Genomic DNA, 21156 nt, shown 5'->3' with positions numbered 1-21156 from the left:
CGTTAAGATCAGACTTCACTTCGGAACCACGAAGTAAGGAGCTCTGGCTTCTCCCACCTCACGGGCCTGAGATTTCCGGGGACCACTTAAGGAAGGGGCTCCTAGACTTCATTTCCCATTTGAAATCGGAAGTAGGTTGCAGTGACACGGAAGCCCTAGAACACTGCTGGGGTGTTTTTTCCCGGCTAAACTTGCTCGCCTAGGACTGACCGGGATTGCGGAGCATACGGGGCCCACCTCGCTCTTCCGGGGTTTCCCGAGCCGACCGGAACTGGGGCGGAGCCTCCCGAGCGCGCCCAGCGCGATTGGCCGGCACCGCTGTCGCTCAGTGCTCCGAGTGGAAGGGGCTGACCGCCGGCCTCCGCAGGGTCGCGGGAGCCGCGCGGCGGATGGGAGGGGCTGGAGCGAAAGTTGCGGGCGCGGGATCCGGTATCCGGGGCAATGGAAGCGGGGCCCGCCTTGTCCCCCGGGCCTTCCCGCTCCTTCAAGGAGGAGCTGCTCTGCGCCGTCTGCTACGACCCCTTCCGTGACGCCGTGACTCTGCGCTGCGGCCACAACTTCTGCCGTGGGTGCGTGACCCGCTGCTGGGAGGTGCAGGTGGCACCCACCTGCCCGGTGTGCAAGGACCGCGCGGCCCCCGCCGACCTGCGCACCAACCACACCCTCAATAACCTCGTGGAGAAGCTGCTGCGCGAGGAGGCCGAGGGCGCGCGCTGGACCGGCCACCGCTCTCCGCGCCTCTGCCGCCTGCACCGCGGCCAGTTCAACCTCTTCTGTCTTGACGACAAGGAGCTGCTGTGCTGCTCGTGCCAGACCGACCCCCGGCACCAGGGGCACCGCGTGCAGCCGGTGAAGGACACTGCCCACGACTTTCGGGTAAGCGCGGCCGCGTGCTGGAGGTGGCCGAGCGCGCACGTGGACTGGAACCCAGCACCCTGACCCCGCTGCTCCTGCACTCCAGCCTGCCAGAGCTGGTGTGCCCGGCCCCGCCCCTCTTCCCCCTGCCAGCTTGCTGGTGCCTCCTCGGGACCCCCACTCCCTGCCGCTGGTAACATACAGAGGCTGCCTTCTTCATCAAGGCCGGCCCAGGGGCCTGAGATGGAAGGAGAGAGAATGTCAACAGGAAGTGTGAGAACTGGGGTTACAGGATGTTCTCAAGACAGCTCCCCTGCCCCACCACCTCTGAAGGGCTGAGGCTGTGCACCCTTTCTACCACAGGTGTGTGGCCCATGCCACTTTTAGAAGCACAGGTGTGGGTAAGCCCGCAACCCTGGAACTTGGCACACTCAGGGTGGAGGTGCAGGACCCCAAGACCTGGCCAAAGATGTGGAGCCTTTTAGATCTCCCCACATCTTTCTCCTCCTTCCCGGGCTGGAGCCCTGTATTGTGTAGCTGTGGGGAGGCCTCTGGCCCTGGCCCTGGCCAGCTGGTCCCTTCTGGATCACTCTCTCAGCATCCCCCTAGAGTTCCAGTGGCTATAAATAAGGTAAGGAACAATTTTAGGGCAAACTAACATGGGGAAGTTTTTGGCAGAGGAAGGAAGAATGATCAGGAAATAAGGATTAGCCATCTCAGGGGTTTTCAGATTTTTTGACCTCAGCTAGCACATGGTAAGACATGTTTTTTCCATTGAGACCCAGAACTGCCACATGCATGTATGGTGTCTGTATCAGCTGAAACAAAAGTTCTGTGAAAATGTCTATTGTACTCAGGTATTTTCTGTCGTTTTATTTTAAAAACTGCACAGGGTGTAAAATATTAATTTATTTCATCACCAACTAAAACCTACTAATACATAGGTCAGACCCACAGTTTGGAGAACCCAGCTCTGCTAGTCTGAAGCTGAGTGTATTGAAAAGGGGGCACTATAAGAATGCCTGCCTCCAGACACTGTTTTAGTTTGTTTGCTTTAATGCCTTTCTTAAGAAATATCAAAAGTTGACAGTTCCATACACATTTTGACAAAGTTCAAGTGAAGGGGAATGTCATCAATATGCTTGTTTGAACCCTACACTAGCTCGGCAATGGGATAAGCCTGTAACTGCTTAAAGCACTGATAAAAAGCAGCGCTTTTTATCCTTCATTTCCCTTGGTAGAAGTGCCAGGTCCTGATATGGGATAGCTGAAGTAAGTGCTGGGCATTCTGGGGGCTGGGGTTGAGGTAGGGGGCCACCATGGATCGAGTCATGACGAATCACCGTGGGACCACCAGAAGAATAGATCAGGAAGATGGGCAGGGGTCAAGGCCAAGAGCACTAAGGCAGAACCCAGGGCTGAGCTAAGCCAGGATTCAAGATCAGTGAGCCAGGTGCCCCAAAGTGCATATGGTCTGATGACATCTTTCTGTTTATTCAGCACATGCCTCGTACTGCTAGGCCCTGGGGATACTGCAGGACACGAGCTAAACAGTAATTCATACCTTCAAGGAGCTTCAAGCAGAGACTGAGGGGTTAGGAAGTGTTAGCCAGGTGAAGGGGGGTCAGGGAGGGTATTTCAGGCAGAGGCAGCAGCATGTGTAAGGGTCCAGAAGCAGTGACTTTCCAGACACTGAGAGAATGAGGATGGAGTTGCAGAAGGAGCGAGGAGGCCCCAGTCTTGGCCTTTGTTCTAAAGGCTGTAGGGAGCAGTTGGAGGGTTTTAAACAGAGGAATGATGCTGACAGACCAGTGGGCACTCAGGGCTGTGTCTGAAGGGGTGAGGAGTCCAGTCCGGAAAGACCTGAGGAGTGTGCTCAGCCTGCTGCTGGGTGGCATCACTCATGCATTAGACAGCTGTGCGCCAGGACCTATGCTGGGTGCTGAGGCTGCAGAAGTCAGTAAGCCAGAGCCCCTGCCCCATGGAGCTCGCACTGTAGTGTGGGGACGTCAGCCAGCAAATAGACAAGTTGTCGTTCCGGATGGGTGGATAGGCGGTGGTGGTGGGGACAGTGTGGGAAGGCTGGACAGGTGAGAAGGGGTTGATGGGGAGCCCTGAAAGCTGTCCCATAGGGGCTTTGCAATGAGATGTGTACATTCGAAAGATTTCTTTGGCAACCGTATGAGGGACTCCAGCAAAAATAATCATACCAGCCAATGCTTTTTGACCACTAAACTAGGTACCATGTGCTCTTAAGTGTTTACTTGTCAACACACTTAATCCTCACAAAAACCCCATGAGGTTGTGTATTAGTTTCCTCTCGCTGTTGTAATAAATTGCCGCATACTTTGTGGTTTAACACAGCACAGATTTATTAGCTTACGGCTCTGGAGGTCAGAAGTCCTGACATCAAGGTGTTGGCCCCATGCCTTTTGGAGCCTAGGAGAGGATTTATTTCATTACCTTGTCCAGCTTTTGGAGGCCCCTTCCTTCATCTCTGAAGTGCATCATTCCAACTTCTGCTTCTGTTGTCCCATTGTCTTCTCTAACCCCCCTGCCACCCTATCGTAAGGACCTTGTGATTACAGGGGGCCCCCGCAGACAATCCAGGATAATCTCCCCATCTTAAAATCCATATTTTAATCACATCTGTGGAATCCCTTTTGCTGTGTAAGGTAACACGTTCCCAGGTTCTGGGGATTAGGATGTGGACATCTTTGGAGGGGCTGTTACTCAGCTTGCTACAGGTGGGTACTGTTCTCCCCATTTTACAGGCAATGACACTGAGTCTCACAGAGGTTAAGCAGCTTGTCCAGAGTTAGAGCATTTACTGTACAGTTCACCTGGGGCCTTGCTCTGCTCTTACTCTGGTCATGGACTTTTTTTTTTTTTTTTTTTTTTTTTTGGCGGTACACGGGCCTCTCACTATTGTGGCCTCTCCCGTTGCGGAGCACAGGCTCCGGACGCCCAGGCGCATCGGCCACGGCTCACGGGCGCAGCCGCTCCGCAGCATGTGGGATCCTCCCAGACCGGGGCACGAACCCGCGTCCCCTGCATCGGCAGGCGGACTCTCAACCACTGCGCCACCGGGGAAGCCCTGGTCATGGACTTTGATAGACGCTTCTCTGGTCCCTGCTGGCCCTCTGTTCCGGAGCCGTGAGGGCAGCCGCCTCTGTGTTGTGGGTCCTTAGAGGCTTGTGTGGATGAGAACCATCGTCAGTGGGCCGACAGGTGTGGACTGAGTGCCTGCTCTGTGCCAGACACAGTGTGTGCAGGAAAGGACAGGGTGGTTCAAGCCCCTGCCTTCTTGGAGTCAGGTGGGCATGATCGAATACTAATCACACCAATGGTCAGTCACGGACAGTGAAAGCGGTACCTCTAGCATTAGGACGCAGATCTCCTGACTCCCAGTCTGACATTTGGCCCGGCTTGCATCTTCAGAGCAAACCAGCCCCGAACCTCCACCAGGTCCCAGGCCTCAGAACTTCCTTGTCTAGACCCCTTTCTTCTCCATCTCACCGGACTGATATGACGGCCATTCTCTGCCCTCCAGCTTCTTCCTGCCCCAGACCCAGCCTCTTCCCCTTCTGGGGTTACCTTCTTAGCATCAGTCTAGCCAAGCCTAATCGAGGTTTATTCCAGGCACCTCTGAAGTCTTCCCCCTTCCAATCCTTTCCCCTTTTCCCAACTGCTCAGCCTCATCCTGGAGCTCTCCTTATGGGCCAGGCCTTCCCAGATCCAAGTTGTACTGGAGGATGTTTAATTGCCTCCTGGCAAGGCCTGTGACCAGGGGCAGGATGGGGTCTTACTGAGCACCGCCCATTGAGGCTCCTGAGTTAGGGGGCCTAGCTCTAGTTGCCATGGTAGACACCTGCTTCTTAGGAGGACTGACCACCAAGGGGAAAGGAAGAATGGGAGCCTGGATTGGAGTTGGAGAAGAAGGCCATCTGAATGAGATCAAGTTGTCCCAGATGCATCTCTGCAGTCCATTTAAGAAACCCGGAAAATAAACCAGGAGGAGAGTTAAGTTACCTGGGACCAAGTGACACTCAGTAGTAACGAGCTAACACATGCCTGGTGCACTCTTTAAGTACTGAACGTGGATCCTCGCAGCCATCCTCTGAGCTAGGTAGTGTTCTCATCCCTCCTATCCGGATGAGGAAACTGAGGCGCCGAGAAGTTAAGGAGCGTGCTGAAGATCACCCGCTACTAAGTGGAGGAGCTGGGATTTGAACCTGGGTGGCCAAGGGCCAGAGCTCTTAGCTGCCATTTCAATCTGCCTGAAAAACAAATGTTTGAAATACATAGGAAAAATGACACTACCTGGAGACAGATGCCAGAAAATCCTGGTGATGGGCTAGGTGAGCATGTACAGAGAAAACTGCATTCTTCATTTTTATGGTGGCATTTGAGAGACCATGGGCACTTTCTTGCCTTTATCTTTCAGGGTTGGAGCCTGACTGCCCGAGAAAGAGCTTTTGCCAAAGTTCTCACCGGTGGTCAGTGAAAAGGACAAGGTACAGATCAGGCCTCCGAGCTCTCGATCCAGGAGGCCATGGGGTGTAGTGGAGAGAACGTAAACGCCGAGTGTATTTGTCAACTGGGCAAGTGGTTAGTTGAGCATCTAGTTTGTGCTGAGACCTGGAGATGTGCAGTGGTTGAAACAGTCTCTACCTTTTCAGAGCAAGCCTTCATTCCGTCTGCAGTTTATGGAGCGCTACTGTGCTCGGTGAGAGGACCAGGCAAGAGGACCTGCCCCCAGGAAGCCTGCAGCCTTTACAGGAAAGTGAAGTGGTGATGCTGAATAGGAAGTTCAGTGGCAGAGGTGTCCACAGAGAGGCAACTAAACTCTACTGGGGAGGCCAAGGTGGCTTTCTGGAGGAAATGAAGAGGGCCTGAGCTTAGTTTTCAAGGCCACGTTGGGATAGTTGGGTGAAGCAGGTGGGAATCGGTCAGAAGCAGCAGTATATGTAGGGCCTCAGAGGACAGAGAACCTGGCTTGTGCTGGACAACGCTGGCTGCACACATAGCTCTAGCACTTTGATAAGTACTTGAAAGGGTGCTGTGACAGGAAATAATATTCTCTTACTGGCACCCTTCCCCTTTTCTTTTATATCACACAGCACCTGTGTTAATGGATATTTTGGGTAAAACAATATTGTAAAATCCTTAGGATATTAAATATGCAGTTGAAATTTGCTGCTTAAGGTATCAAATTGTAATTTTTAAAAACACCTTGTAGACTATATAATCACATTCTGAATCCTTTAGTGTAAATAAAACCTTCCTATTTTGTGTGTATTTATAATTTAAGTCATCTTGAATGTTGTAATTGAAGCCAAAATCAGAGCTTTTGCTGGGCTTGGGCCCTGGGTGATGTTCCAGATGTGTCATGGGCCACTTAGCTCCACGCAGGGCAGTGATGACCCTTATTGGTCCTGACCAGCCTTTGCACCAGAGCCCCCACTAGTCTCTGTCATTTCAGGCACTCCTTGGACTACATGCGGGTCCCTGAATGGTGGGTCCAATTGTGATCCAAGTGTGTTTAGTGTTAAAATCAGAATATCAGAAGCAAACATGAAAAGTGTATGGTTTAGATTCATTTGAAATCGCACTTTCTCCCTGTAGTATTTTGTAGGTTAACCACTAAACGTATATAGAGGAAAAAAGTGGAATAAAAAGTCTACAGTCTAAAAAAAGACAAGGAAGAGAAGAAAAAGACGTATGGAGCAAGCAGGACAGATAGCACAGAACGAGAAGGTGGACTTAAATGCAATTATATTGGTAATTATGTTAAGTACTCCAGTTAAATGACAAAAGCTGTCTGACTGGATAAGAAAACAAAATCCAGTTCTGGGCCACTTAAATATGATGAAGTCATTAAATGCAAAAATTGCATTTGCTTAAATTCAGTATCCTTTTGTGATTGAAAAAAAATTAGCAAACTAGGAATAGAAGGAACTTTATTAAACTGCTGAAGAATACCAAAAAACTTATAGCAAATATCATATTTAATGGTGAAACACTTAGAGTTTTCTTACTGAGAACAAGAAGAAGGCAGGAATGCCTATTATGACCAATTTTATCCAAGTTTGTATTGGAGAGCCTAGCAAATAAAGTCAGGAATAAAGGCATAAAGTTTGGAAAGAGGGAAACAACACTGGCATTATATGCAGATAATATGATTGAATCTGCATAGAAATTTCTGTGGCATAGAAAATAAAAAGGTGCTATAGATAAATTATAAATATGTAAATGAGTTTAGACAGAATGCTGGTTTGTAAAATAAAGATTAACAGTTGTATTTATATCAGTAGCAAATAGAAAATTTTAAAAACCATTCACAATAGTATTTTAAAAAAATCAGATATCTGGGAATAAATGTAACGAGAAGTGTGCAGAACTCTGGCAGGGAAAAATAGAAAACTTTGTTGAGGGACATCAAAGAAGACTAAGTGGGAAGATATACCATATTCATAGATTAGAAGACAGTATTAAAAGATGTCAGTTATTCTCAAACTGATCTGTAGAGTCAATTCTATCCCAATCAAAATCCCAACATGATTGTTTTGTGGATTTTGACAAGCTGATTTTAAAATTCACATGCAAGCTCAAAGGGCCAAGAATTGCCAAAGCATTCTTAGGAAATATTTATTAGATGTCAGTTTATATTGTAGCTGTAGAAGTTAAGATTGTGGTACTGGCGCAAGGATAAACAGATGGCCAGGGAAACAGACTGGGGAACCTAGAAACAGATCTGTGTGTGGTGTATGACAGAGGTGGCCTTCAGACCAGTAGGGGAATGGTAGTATTCTTTTTTAAATTAAAAAAAAAAAATTATTGAAATATAGTTGATTTACAATGTTGTATTAGTTTCCAGTTTATTCTTAAATAATGCTTTTGGAGCAAACAAGCTACTGGGTCACACCATTCACAAAATAAACTTCAGGTATCCACATTAGACCCAAATGTGAAAGGAAAGCTATAACTTTAAATAATATAGGAGATTATCTTTATGACCTCAGAGTAGGGAGGTATTTCTTAAAACCAACGAGCACTAATTCCAGAGGAAAACACTGATACATTGGATCACACTGAAATTAAGAAATAGAAGTGGTACAATAGGAGATACTAATTATGCATTTAACCCATAAAAGACATACACTGTGTATTTATAATAAATTCTTACATGCCAGTAGGAAAATGGCAGGCAACTCAATAGAAAAAGGGTCAAAGATTTTAATAACAGGTATTTAAAAATAAAGATCCAAATGGTTAATAAACGTTTTTCATTCACATTGCTCATGTGGTATAAATTGGTACACCTGCTTTGGAAAAACGTTTAGCATTTATCTACGAAAGTTGAAGATACACGTACCAGTGGCCCAGCAATTCTACCCCCAGGAAATATTTTGTAGAAGACCCAGTGTACCTGTGCCCTAGGAGACCTATACAAGAATGTTCATCCTATTTGTATGACTCGAAGTTGTAAATGACCCAGCTATCCATTGACAACAGAATGGATACCTGATTGTGGTGTATTCATAAAGTAAATTACAATGCAACGATGAACGGGTAAACTGACATACAATTATGTATTTGAATCCTACAAACTTTATGTTACGTAGAGGAAGCAAGACACAAAAGAATATATGTAGTTTTATTCCATTGATATAAAGCTCAAAACCAGGCAAAACCAAAGTGTGTAATTTAGGTTAGGGATCATACATAGCGGCTATAACTCTAAAGAAAAGCAAGGAAGTACCATAGAAATTAGGAGTTTCCTCTGACAAAAAAGGGATTAAAGTTCAGAAGGGACATGTCCTGGGTGGTGGTTACAGGGGTGTTCAGTGTATAATTATTTAAGAGATAGCACGTTTATGTCTTATGCAAAGAAAATAAATTGGTGACAACAACAAAGGAGATTGAAAGGTACAAAGTAACTCATTAAATTGGAGAGAAAAGAGAATTAATTCCCTGGCAGTCCAGGGGTTAGGACTCGGCGCTTTCACTGCTGTGGGTCAGGGTTCCATCCCTGGTAGGGGAACTAAGATCCCGCAAGCTACACAGCAGGGCCAAAAAAAAAAAAAAAAAATTGGAGTGAAAAGGAAGGAATTTCCTCTCATTAAGCTCTTGGTAATTTATAAGAAAACGTTAAAACTTCTCAAGTTTTCATTTTATAGGCTTTTAAAAATTTGAGGTATAACTTATATACAGTTAGATGCATAGATCTTAAATGTTCAGTTGGATGAGTTCTATTACACACACCGTATACCTGCCACTGCAAACGAAGTAGAGAACATCTCCATCACCCTGGAGGGTCCCTCCTTCTTCCCAGTCAGTCTTCCACCAAGAGGCAACCACTTTCTGATTTATCACCTTGGATTAGTGTTGCCTGATCTTCAACTTCACGTAAATGGAATGATACTGTGTACTCTCCTCCAGAGTAGTATATACATATACCTTTTGGTTCACCTATGTTATGTGTATCAGTAGTTTGCTCCTTTTTTTTACTGCTAAGTAGCTTTCCATTGTATGAATATACCATAATTTACTCACCCATCTCTTGCTGATGGACATTTGGGTCATTTCCAGTTTTTGATTTTCCGTAAGTTTTAAAGATGCGTTGTTTAATTTGACATTTATGGGAGGAAAATTTCATTCACATGCTAGGTTGTTTAAGGAATTGGGCAAAGTATGGCCAGAACTATAAGCTTTTATTCTCCAGAACTAAAGAAATTGACATGTTTGATGTCAACAGATTTGGAAATAAGATGACACATTTGGAAACACAAAAGACAACTAGACAACATAGTAGTAGCTCCCTGAATGAAATAGGGTGGGTAGTCTTGTGGTTAAGACTGTGGCCTTTATTCTTGGTCAGTTCTGCAGATAGATCGTGGTTCTGCTGCTAACTATAATTTTGGCAATTTACTTAACTTTCCTGGGCCTTCTTTTCTCTTCTATATATTAGCAATATAGCGCCTACCTTGCAGAAATGTAAGAATTCAATAGAATGATGTTTGTAAAGTACCTAATTTAGTGCCTTGTGCATAGTACATGCTCAGTAATAACTGCTTGCTGGTGGTAATATAATCATTGGTGGGTCTCACCAGCTAGCATCTCAGAGAAGGGCACATTTTATTTAGGGTTGGGATTTGCTGAATTAAAGCAAGACTCTCCAAGTGATTGAAAAGTTTGGGAAGGACAAGGGACTGTCACCCCCTTCCCATCTTCATTACCCCATAAATCCCGGACTGAAGGTTGAAGGGCAGAAGGTTGGGCCGTGTTGTTTGGGGCCAGCATGCCCCTGGGTAATGTGACTTGCTTCACTCCTGTCATTCACACTTCTTTGGCAAATCGTGGAATTGTCTTTGGGGACCCTATTACATAACTTTGCAACAATACATCTCGTCCCACAAAATAACACATTGGGATGATATTTCAGTGGTTTTGTGGGACGCTCATGCTAATGTTATTTTGCTGTTGACGAGACACACCTTAGAGGTGATATACTACGGAAAACAGTATTTTTAAAAAATCTGTTAAATATTGTCAAGAAGAACATAAACATGACTAGAATGAATAGAAAACAAAAGCTGCAGAAAAAGAAATCATTGTTTATTTTCTGTAGAAGAGTGGTTAAAAGAATGGACTGTGGAGCAGGACAGATGGGCTAGTTATCTAGTGCTGTGTAACAAATTACCCCAATCATAGTGGCTTAAAACAAAAATGTCTATTATGTCATGGTTTCTGTAGGTCAGGAATCTGGCGTGACCCGACTGGTTGTTTCTGCCTCAGGGTCTCATGATGCTGCAGTGTTGGTCGGGGCTACAATCTCATCTGAAGGCCCAAGAAAGCCAGGATCCCCACTCAGGCTCACTTGTGTGGTTGGTGGCAGGATTCGGGTCCTTGCGGCTGTTGGTTGGATACCCTCAGTTCCTAGCCCCGTGGGCTGCTCCAGAGGGTGGATCACTTCCATGCAAGGGAGCAAGCACGGGAGGGCAAGAAAGGGGTGTGTGCAGACTTTTTGTCACCTCAGTTCATGTCCCATCACTTTTGCCATATTCTGTTGGTTAGAAGCAAGTCACTAGATCCAGCCCACAGGGAGGGGATTCCACCAGGGCATGAGTACAGGGAGGTGGGATCATTGGGGCCATTTTAGAGGCTGTCTCCTTCAATCTGTGCTCTGGCTCCAATGATGGATGTCCCTCCCACGTGCGGAGTATGTTCACCTTCTCCCAAGATTCCCAAGCATCTTGTCCCATTACAGCATCAGCTTGAAGTCCAGAATCTCGCCATCTACATCAGGCCCAGGTGGGGATGAGGCTTTCGAGGACAAATCTGTATTTATCACTCATAACAAATTAGCCTCAAATTTGGCATCTTAAAACAACAAACTTTCTTATCTCACAGGAGGGATCACTGGGAACGATCTTAGAGGCTGCCTGCCACCACTGTTTAGGTTCTCATCCTTGCTCTGCCATGAACTAGCCGTGTGCCCTTGGGCTAGTCACTTCCCCTTTCTGTGCTTCAGTTTTTTCATCGGTAAAAGCGGGCTGATAAAATTACTAACAGGAATAATGTGATGATTAAGTGACGTAATGTGTAAAGTAATTAGCAAAGTCCCTGGCACATAGCAAATGCTCAATAAACGGTAGTCATTTATAATTAATGCTGTTAGAATTGTTATTTTTCCAAAGAGAAAACTTGTGAGGCTTTTTCAGAATGTAGAGGGAAAAGGATAAAGATGGAGAGAAAATGCTAGGCCTGGGATACAAAAGGTCAGAATCCAACCTAAAACCAGCAGTGGTTCCTCTAGGAGCCCAGGGAGATCAGAGCAGAGGTTAAATTTATAAAACAAAAACTAAGCAAGAAGTATTTGAATCTGCTGATTAAAGTCTTTCACACGATCCAAGCACTACTAGAATATCAGGATAAGGCAGGGATGCGGGGAGACGTGTACAGTAGCCCCTCTGTAGTTACAGGTTCCACATCTGTGGATTCAACCAATGGGAGATCGAAGATATTCGGGGGGGAAAATCCAGAAAGTTCCAAAAAACAACTTGAATTTGCCACTCTGGCAACCATTTACATAGCATTTACATTGTACTTACAGCTACTTACATAGCATTTTATACAAATACGACACCATTTTTATATAAGGGACTTGAACATCCTTGGATTTCAGTGTCCGTGGGGATCCTGGAACCAATCCCCTATGGATGCCAAGGGAAGACTGCAGTTTAGATAAGGCCCTGTGGGAAGAACTGGGTCATCCCCACTATCAGGCCTATTCTTTCGTGACTGCAGACCAGTCCAGTTCAGAAAGTCACCAAGGGAGCCTGTGAGTACATTGTCTTTACCATCGGGCCCACAGCTCGGGTTCATGGCCCAGCCTTCACCAGCTTTAGGCCAAGCGGGATGCCTTCTGTGCTGTCCCGTGACCAGTGTGGGAGGGAACAGGTCCCTTTACCTCCTCACCCTGTCTCTCCATCTGTATCAGGTATAAACGAAGGGGCTGGGTTAGAGGCTATCTGAGGCCCTTTATGCTGTACCCCATCCAGTTCAAGGTCAGGGCTGTGCTTTTCCAGCTGTGTCCCACAGCACGTGGCCAGACCGGGTTCAGTAAATGTGGTCGAGTGGTACCCACGGTGATGTGCAACTCACGCTGTGATGTGGCGTGCTGCATCCCTGCCCGGCCTGCACCCTAACCTGCCTCCTTGCCTCCTTCTCGACCCTCACGGCAGGCCAAGTGCAGGAACATGGAACACGCGCTGCGGGAGAAAGCCAAGGCCTTCTGGGCCATGCGGCGCTCCTACGAGGCCATCGCCAAGCACAATCAGGTGAGTGACGCTGGGGCTGAACGGGGCGACGGGGACACCCGGGGTTGCTGCGGGAAGAGGTGCAGGTGGGCCGGCCCTGGCCATGCTGCTGCCCACAGGGTTGGCCTTTGCCAGCCCTGATGGCCTCGCACAGCCTTGCCCTCGGATGCCGGTTGTGGCTGCGTGGCCTCTTTAGACACCACGCCAGCAGCCATGGAGCAGCTTCAACAGCCCCCTGCACCACCTGCCCTGTGGTTTCAGGCTGACAGCACGTGCCACGCTGCACCGCTTGCCCGGCCGCTCAAGCCAGCGGCACCCTCATTCTCACTCCCCACGTCCATGGTCTCCAGAATGCATCCATCCATTGACAGTCGCGCTGCACTGCCACCATCCTGGTCCAGGTCCCCATTCTTTTTTCCCTGGCCTCCTACCCGGGCCCCGTACTTCCACTCTTGTCCTGCAGTCCACACTCCCTGGAGTGGGCTGATCTTTTCTAAAGATAGATCGATTGTGTCACTCCTCTGCTTAAAACTGTCCAGTGGTTTCCATGGCACCCATGGCACAGTCCAGACTCCTCACCATCCAAGGGCCTCATCCAGCCTCCGTCTGCCCCTCAGCTTCATCTCCTCCCAAGCTCGGCCTGTGCCGTGTGCCTGGCTGGCCTGGTGCAGGATGCGGTGGGGACACCTAGGGAGTGTCCATGTGTCCAAGTGACAGCTGCTGTCTGTCCATCCCAGGCACTGTGGAATTCTCAGGTGGTCTGGTGTGAAAAGTCCAGGATTCCAGCTTCATTAATGCTTTTTCTCTAAAGTCAGTCAATCCAGGTGGATGAAAAATGAAAGTTTTGTGTTTACCTCTTTATTGAGGGGCTGCCACTGCCAGCATGGGAGTGGCTGGAGCTGAATTTACACTGGCTGGTTTTTCCTGTCTACTCTGTTTTTTATCTTCTGGTGTGATAAGAATCATCCCGGATTTCACTCTCTCCCTCTATACGTTATCAGTCTTTTTACCTGATATTTCAACAGCGCCATCTCTCCTCATATGCATTTCTTTGTTTATTAATAAGTGTGTACATCCTTTCACAAGTATAACAGCCATTTGCATTTCTTCTGTGAAGTTCACATTCTTTTTCTTGGAATGTTTGTCTTTTCTCCTTGCGCGTTCATAAGAACACTATTATGAAGAAGAATAATCTACCATATAGGTTGGAAGTATTTTTCCTAGTTCGTCCTTTTTCAAAAAATCATTTCCCCCCTTTTTTTGGTCATTTTCCCTTTTTCAGTGAATCATTTTGTCATCGTATTATCAGAGGCATAAACATATATTGAATTTTCAGTTCAAAGATGTGGGTTACTAACCTGCCGTTGCTAGAGCACACAATTCGAGTTGTTTTTCCAAAATTTGTCATGGAATTGTACTTATGTATTTAGTCTCTTGCCATGTAAAACTTCTTATTTTTACATGTATCCAATTATCTCATTCTTTCTTTGAGGCTTCTCAATTTCATATCATGATAAGAAAGGTCTTTCTCATTCCAAGATGAGAAATAGGTCTCTGCTTTTTCTTTGAGTATGTTTATGGTTTTGTTTTAACTTATTTTAAATGCTTTTCATAGTTATGATTAGGAGTGTGCATATTATTAATGATTCAGTTTTAAAATAAAAACTTCCTACTATTTTTTTGGTAAGCCTCTCTATCAAATTTGAGGTCCTAATATTGGAAGGCAAATAATTTGGTTTAAACGATTAGACATTGGATTTTATTTTATTTACTTATTTTGGCCATGCGGCACTGCATGCAGGATCTTAGTTCCCTGACCAGGGATTGAACCCGTGCCCCCCTGCAGTGGAAGTGCGGAGTCTTAACCACTGGACATCCAGGGAACTCCCGGGAAGGCAAATAATTTTTTAAAATCTTTGCTGTTTGCAACAGTTCACTTCTGTGATTCAGGGCTTCCCTCACTATTGCACAACCTATACAGGTACAGAGTATTGCTGAGGAATTTATAAGACTACAGTTGTCATCTATAAGCAGTGATTTTATTTTTCATGTATCAAAACAACCTCATTAGGCTGTTTGACTTATTTTAAACTTATAAATTCGTGCTAAGAAAGCTGCATGTATATTTTGTCTTTCGAGGTTTTGCATGTGATTTCTCCTGAAAAATGGAGTTCCTCTGCTAAACATCTGGGAGCCAGATGTGGTGGCTGAGGCCCCCTCCCGCCCTCTGCTGCAGGTGGAGGCTTCCTGGCTGGAAGGGCGAATCCGGCAGGAGTTTGACAAGCTTCGAGAGTTCTTGAGAGTGGAGGAGCAGGCCATCCTGGATGCCATGGCCGAGGAGGCCAGGCAGAAGCAGCTTCTGGCTGAGGAGAAGATGAAGCGGCTGGCGGAAGACACGGAGGCCCTGGCCCATGAGATTGAGCGGCTGCAGATGGAGATGAAGGAGGATGACGTTTCCTTTCTCATGGTGAGGAGCTCAATGTCCAGAGTCAGTGACAGGGACCAGACGTTCAGGGGCCAGCGAGGAGCCTGAGGCCAGCGGCCCTGGCCGACCCAGCCTTCCCGTAGCTTCCGGACCCCAGGTTGGAGGAGCTTCCAGATGAGGTGCTTGGCTTGTGTCAGGAGGCATAGGAGCTTTTTTTTTTTTCGTAGGAGCTTTTAATCAAGACCTTGAGGGCCTCTCCACTCCTCTCTGCCTCTCTCCTTCCCTCCTGCTCCCTCTCCCTTCCTCTCTTGCACTTATTCTTCCTCTCTCATTTTTTGTTTCTTCTCTCTTGACTCCTTCTTGATACAGTGGAGTGCTTTTTAAATTATTTTTTATGTGCCGTTTCTCTAGATTTATGGAAAGTTGCCATTCTGTAGGTTATCTTTTCACTTTCTTGATGACATCCTTTGAAGCACAAAAGTTTTCCATTTTGCTGAAGTCCTATTTATCTGTTTTCTTTTGCTGTTTGCGCTTTTGGTGTCATATCTAAGGAACCATAGCCTGATCCAAGGTCATGAGTTTTATAGTCTTGTCTCTACATTTAAGTCTGATCCATTTGGAGTTAATTTTTTATATGGTACAAGGTGGGAATCCAGCCTTTTGCATGTGGATACCCAATTGTCCCAGCACCATTTGTTAAAGACCTTTCTTTTCTCATTGCATGGTCTTGGCACCCTTGTTGATAACCAGCTGACAGTAAATACAAGAGTTTATTTCTAGACTTTCAGTGTCCATTGATCTATATGTCCTTATGTTAGTACCACACCATCTTGTTTAGTGTTGCTTTTAATGAGGTTTTTTTCTAATTGAGGTATAGTTGATTTACAATATTATATCAGTTTCAGGTGTTCAGCATAGTGATTCAAAATTTTTATAGATTTATATTTCATTTAAAGTTATTATAAAATATCGGCTATATTCCCTGTGCTGTAAATATATCCTTGTAGCCTATTTATTTTGTACATAGGAGTTTGTGTCTCTTCATCCCCTCTCCTTATCTTGCCCCTCCCCTCTTCCCCTTCCCTACTGATAACCACTAGCTTGTTCTCTATATCTCTGAGTCTGTTTTATTATATGCATTTGTTTGTTTAATTTTTTTTTATATTCCACGTATAAGTAGTAACATACAGTATTTGTCTTTCCCTGACTTATTTCACTTAGCATGATATTGTTATTGCAAATGCCAAAATTTTATTCTTTTTTTATGGCCGAGTAGTAACTTTTAATAAGTTTTGAAACCAGAAAGTGTGAGCCACCAACTTTGTCCTTCTTTTCCAAAATTGTTTTGGCTCTTCTGAGTCCCTTGAATTTCATATCAATTTTAGTATCAGCTTATCAGTTTCTGCAAAGAAGCCAGCTGTTATTTTGCTAGGAATTGCATTGAATCTGTAGATCAGTTTGGGGGGGGTATTGCCATCTTAACAATATTAAGTCTTCTGATCCATGAACATGGGATGTATGGCTCCTTTTGAGGTCAGAAACTCATGTTTTCTCTGTGTCTCTGTTTGTGTCTCTGTTTTTTTCTTTTTCAGAAACACAAGAGCCGAAAACGCCGGTAAGTTGACAAGGCTGGTAGAGGGGAGGGGAGGAGTCAGCAGAAATACCAGGGGTGCAAACTCCCATGGCTCCAGGGCCAGGCATGTAATGAGGCTGGCTGGGTGCAATACAGAGGGAGCAGGGGGACTGACCAGGTGGAGAGCCCTCTTTCAAGGCACCCACTTCTGATTTGCACTGGTGCAGTGTTGTTTTCCTGAGTGTGCAACGTGACCATTCCCTGTGTGGGGAGAGAGTGCCGTCGTGCGTGGGGACTGTAGTTCTCTGGGGGCCGGCCCCCTGCCTCTGAGAGCCACAGAACATGCTGGTTTGTGTTGATGGTTGTAGAGTTCACAGGGATGAATACGGAAGAACTGTGTCCCCGTCAGAGCTGTACAAAGATGGAAGAAAGTGCTTTGGGCAGTAATGAGTTCCCTGTCACTGGAGGTGTTGAAGCAAAGGCCAGTGACACCTTCAAAATGTGAGACTAGAGGACCCTTAAGGTGACTTCCAACTCATATACCCTGTGAGCTGATGTGTACGTGTGATTTCTGCCCACATGCATGTCTGAGAACCTCCTATTTGTTTTTATCCCAGTGGGGGCAGGATGGGCTCAAGTACTGAGTCCTGAAGGGGTGTGAGCTGCCCAGTCGGCTCCTCTTGTATTGAGTAAGATGGCCAGGGAGTCTAGGCCTGAGGCAAGGGATCCTATTTCCAGCTGACCCAGTTAGGTCCCAGGATGCATGGCCCTGGCCCAGCACACCAGGCCCAATTTTCCTTTCCCAGCCTCTTCTGCACGATGGAGCCGGAGCCTGTCCAGCCTGGTATGCTCATCGACGTTTGCAAGTACCTGGACTCCCTGCAGTACCGAGTCTGGAGGAAGATGCTCGTGTGTGTCGAATCTGGTGAGAGGGGCCCAGGCGGGTGTAAGAGCGGGGAGGTCATGCAAGGCAGAGAGCCAGCTGAACTCACTCCTTCCAGCTTCCCACCCCTCTTCCTCCTCCCCCCACTGGTCCCTTCTCTAGCCTCTTTCATTCAAGCCCCTGTGCCCTACTCCCCTTCTTGCCCCACTGCTCAAACCCCTCCTGGCCGAACCCTTCCTTTTTGGGTCCTGACTCTTGGCCACCTCTTCAGAAAGAGCAACTGACTTCCCTTTCTATTCCGAAACGTATTGTATATATAATATAATGAAAGAGTTCCTCAGTTCAGGGGTGCCTCTCCAAGGTGATTCCAGCCCACATGAGTCACTATATCATGTGCTGTGGACTGAATGTTTATATGTCCCCCCGCCCTCCGAATTCATATGTTGAAGCCCTAACTTCCATGTGATGGAATTTGCAAGCAGGGCCTTTGGGAGGTGATTAGGGTTAGAAGAGGTCATGAGGGTGGGGCCCTATGATGGGGTTAGTGCCCTTTTAAGAAGAGACACAAGAGAGTTGGCTTCCTCTCTCTCTCTCCCTCCCCCGTGTGAGGACACAGCAAGAAGGTAGCCATCTATAAACCAAAGAGGGCCCTCACCAGCAACTGAGCATGCTGGTACCCTTGGTCTCTGAATTCCAGCCTCCAGAACTGTGAGAAATATAGTTCTGTTGTTTAAGCCACCCAGTCTCTTGATACTTTTGGAGTAGCAGTCTGAATGTGATTTCACAGGGAGAAATGTCAGTAACCCAGGGGCATGTTACGTGCTTTTGTTAGATGTCACAGGCATCGTGTCAGGATCAGGATCCCTGCCTTCATTGGCTTCCTGTGGCTGTCCGAACAAGGGACAAAGACTAGACGCTTTAAAATGGCAGAAATTTATTCTTCTGGAGGCTTGAAGTCCAAAGCCAAGGTGTCAGCAGGGCCGTGCTCCCTCTGAAACCTGTAGGGGAGGATCCTTCTCTGCCGCTTCCTACCTTTTGGTATTTGCTGTCAGACCTTGGCTGGTGGCTGCAGCACTTTGACCTGTGCCTCCAATATCACAGGACTTTTCCCCATTATGTGTCTATGTCTCTTCTCCTCTTTTGTAAGGACAACATTCATATTGGATTAAAGGCCCCCTCTACTCCAGTCTGATCTCATCTTAAATACTTTTATCTGCAACAACCCCATTCTCAAATAAGGTCACCTCCTGAGATACTGGGGGTTAAGACTTGAACATAGCTTTCTGGCAGGGCACATTTCAACCCATAACACCACCCCTCAGCCCAGGGCAGCCGCCTCCATGCACTGGGCCCCGTGGGACACAGTCTGTCAGTTTAGGGGGACCAGAGGCATCAGGCTGGCCTGACAGCAGGGCGGGCTGTCAGGTTTGCTGATTTCACCCACTCTCTTCCCACTGCCCACCCAGTGCCTTTCAGCTTTGATCCCAACACTGCGGCTGGCTGGCTGTCCGTGTCAGACGACCTCACCAGTGTCACCAACCACGGCTACCGGGTCCAGGTCGAGAATCCGGAGCGCTTCTCATCGGCACCCTGCCTGCTGGGCTCCTGCGTCTTGTCGCAGGGCTCGCATGCCTGGGAGGTGGACCTGGGGGCACTGCCGAGCTGGCGCGTGGGCGTGGTGCGGATGCGCCAGGACGCGGGCGCCGAGGGCCACTCGCACAGCTGCTACCACGACACGCGCTCGGGCTTCTGGTACGTGTGCCGCACACAGGGCGTGGACGGCGACCACTGCGTGACCTCGGACCCCGCCACATCGCCCCTGGTCCCCGCCATCCCGCGCCGCCTGCGCGTGGAGTTGGAGTGCGAGGAGGGTGAGCTGTCCTTCTACGACGCGGAGCGCCACTGCCACCTGTACACCTTCCACGCCCGCTTCGGGGAGGTACGGCCCTACTTCTACCTGGGCGGCTCGCGGGGGGACGGGCCCCCCGAGCCGCTGCGCATCTGCCCCCTGCGCATCACCGTCAAGGAGGAGCTGGATGGCTGAAGCCTGCCCTGCCTGATGCCGCCGGGTCTCGCGCCCCGGTCCCGTTTTCTTTCTGTCTCTTCCCAAAGGCACACTTGCCTTGGTACCTCTCTGCCTCCCGCCTTCTTGCCAGGATCTTCCTACTGGCCATCCTGTCCTTTTCTGTGGCGCCAGGCCACGTACCTCCTCCCTCATTTTTGGTCCCTTCTCTACCCACCTTTGAAAGTTATCCAGGAGACACCTCCCTGATTAGGCTTTTTCCAAAGTTGTGGCATCCTCTGGATGTGAATTTTCTGATTCACATTCTAAGATTGCTGGGGATAATGTTTGCTTCTAAGAATGGGTCTGTTTAAAAATGTAAGTTTCATCATTTTCCAAGAGTGGTGAGGCCAGCAGACTGGAAGAGGACTGCTGTTGAGAAGAGTTTGTTACTCACAGTCTCCAGGAGGAGGGCCCTGCCATGGTGGGGGTGGGGTGGGGTTTGGGAAGCACCAGGGTCCTTAGGAGGCAGGGGGCGTAAGGGGAAAGCTTGGGTGGGAGACTTATTGTGCTTTTCAAGGGAAGGAACAGGCCAGGCAGGGTAAGTGGGTTTATGATGGGCAAGTTGGAATACTTTTGACCAGCGCTAGGGCGCAGGGGCTGCCCCTAGGGATGATTAGGACAGGGAGATATTGACCTGGAGTGGAGGAGCCCTGTGAGAGCCTGATACAGGAGGTGGTTGGGGGGTATAGCTCTGCATGTAGAAGGTTGGCTGCATTTGAAAGGCGTGCTCATAGGGGAGTTGTTTGCTGTATCTAGGAATTTGCTAGCCAGAGAAGCCCCAGATGCCAAAGTGTCAAGATGACAGAAAAGAAGAAAATATAGTTAATACAGGACCATTGCCATGGCTTTGGGGAGGACCCACGGCTAGGCTTGTCTGTCACTTTATACCAGTATTTAAAACTGCTCCAGGGGCCTCCCTGGGGCCCTTCAGGGTGGGGTTGGGGTCAAGGCTGCCCATCAGCTCGGCTCTGATTTATTGATTTACACTTCTTGGATGATTTCCTGTGAACAGAGGTTCCAGAGCACTTAAAAACACACAATTTAAAAACCACAGTTTAGACTTGTTCCCTCTGTGGGCCTCACTTCCTCATCTGCAATGAGATTGTAGGCCTGGAAGGTGGTGCCCTTCTGTAATTGTGTGGAGCATCTTCCTCTGATTCTTCTCACAAAGGTACAGAAGGGAGGGAAAGAGGGGCCCTTTCGGTTAGGAAGGAAGGAACGGGACGCGGTCCAGGGGAAGTACAAGGGGGGAGGGAGCTCCAGGGCTCTTGTCTTTGCTGACCTCAGCCTGCTCATTCTTGTTCTCCTGGCTTTTGCATTCTCATCCTGATTTCTTCTCCCTCTGCCATGCCTACAGACTCCTACCTCCACCTTTTCTTCCTCATACCTGCCTGCAGAGAGTTTTTAATTGTCAACTCACTGTGTCCTGGGACAGTACTGTAAAAGGAAATGTTTTCCCACTGGAGCAGTGTTCTAATGGGGCGCTTTCCTGACCAAGGGCTCACAAACTTTCTCCTGCTTGTGTCCCCT

The 21156-nt window shown here is 47.7% G+C and overlaps 1 protein-coding gene across 1 annotated transcript; it reads left to right on the top strand.

The window, feature by feature from the left end:
- The first annotated feature begins 404 nt into the window (after positions 1 to 404).
- TRIM35 (tripartite motif containing 35) lies at positions 405 to 19699 on the top strand. The gene is made up of 6 exons (XM_082656847.1): positions 405 to 876; positions 12606 to 12701; positions 14917 to 15147; positions 16698 to 16720; positions 17485 to 17603; positions 19028 to 19699. The coding sequence occupies exons 1-6, from the start codon at positions 442 to 444 to the stop codon at positions 19603 to 19605; spliced, it is 1482 nt and encodes a 493-aa protein (XP_082512973.1). The 5' UTR covers positions 405 to 441; the 3' UTR covers positions 19606 to 19699.
- The last annotated feature ends 1457 nt before the right edge of the window (positions 19700 to 21156 follow it).

The sequence above is a fragment of the Grampus griseus genome (genome assembly GCF_964374135.1).
Source record: "Grampus griseus genome assembly, chromosome: 6".
Taxonomy (NCBI): Eukaryota; Metazoa; Chordata; class Mammalia; order Artiodactyla; family Delphinidae; genus Grampus; species Grampus griseus.
This window is presented reverse-complemented; position numbering and strand designations above follow the sequence as displayed.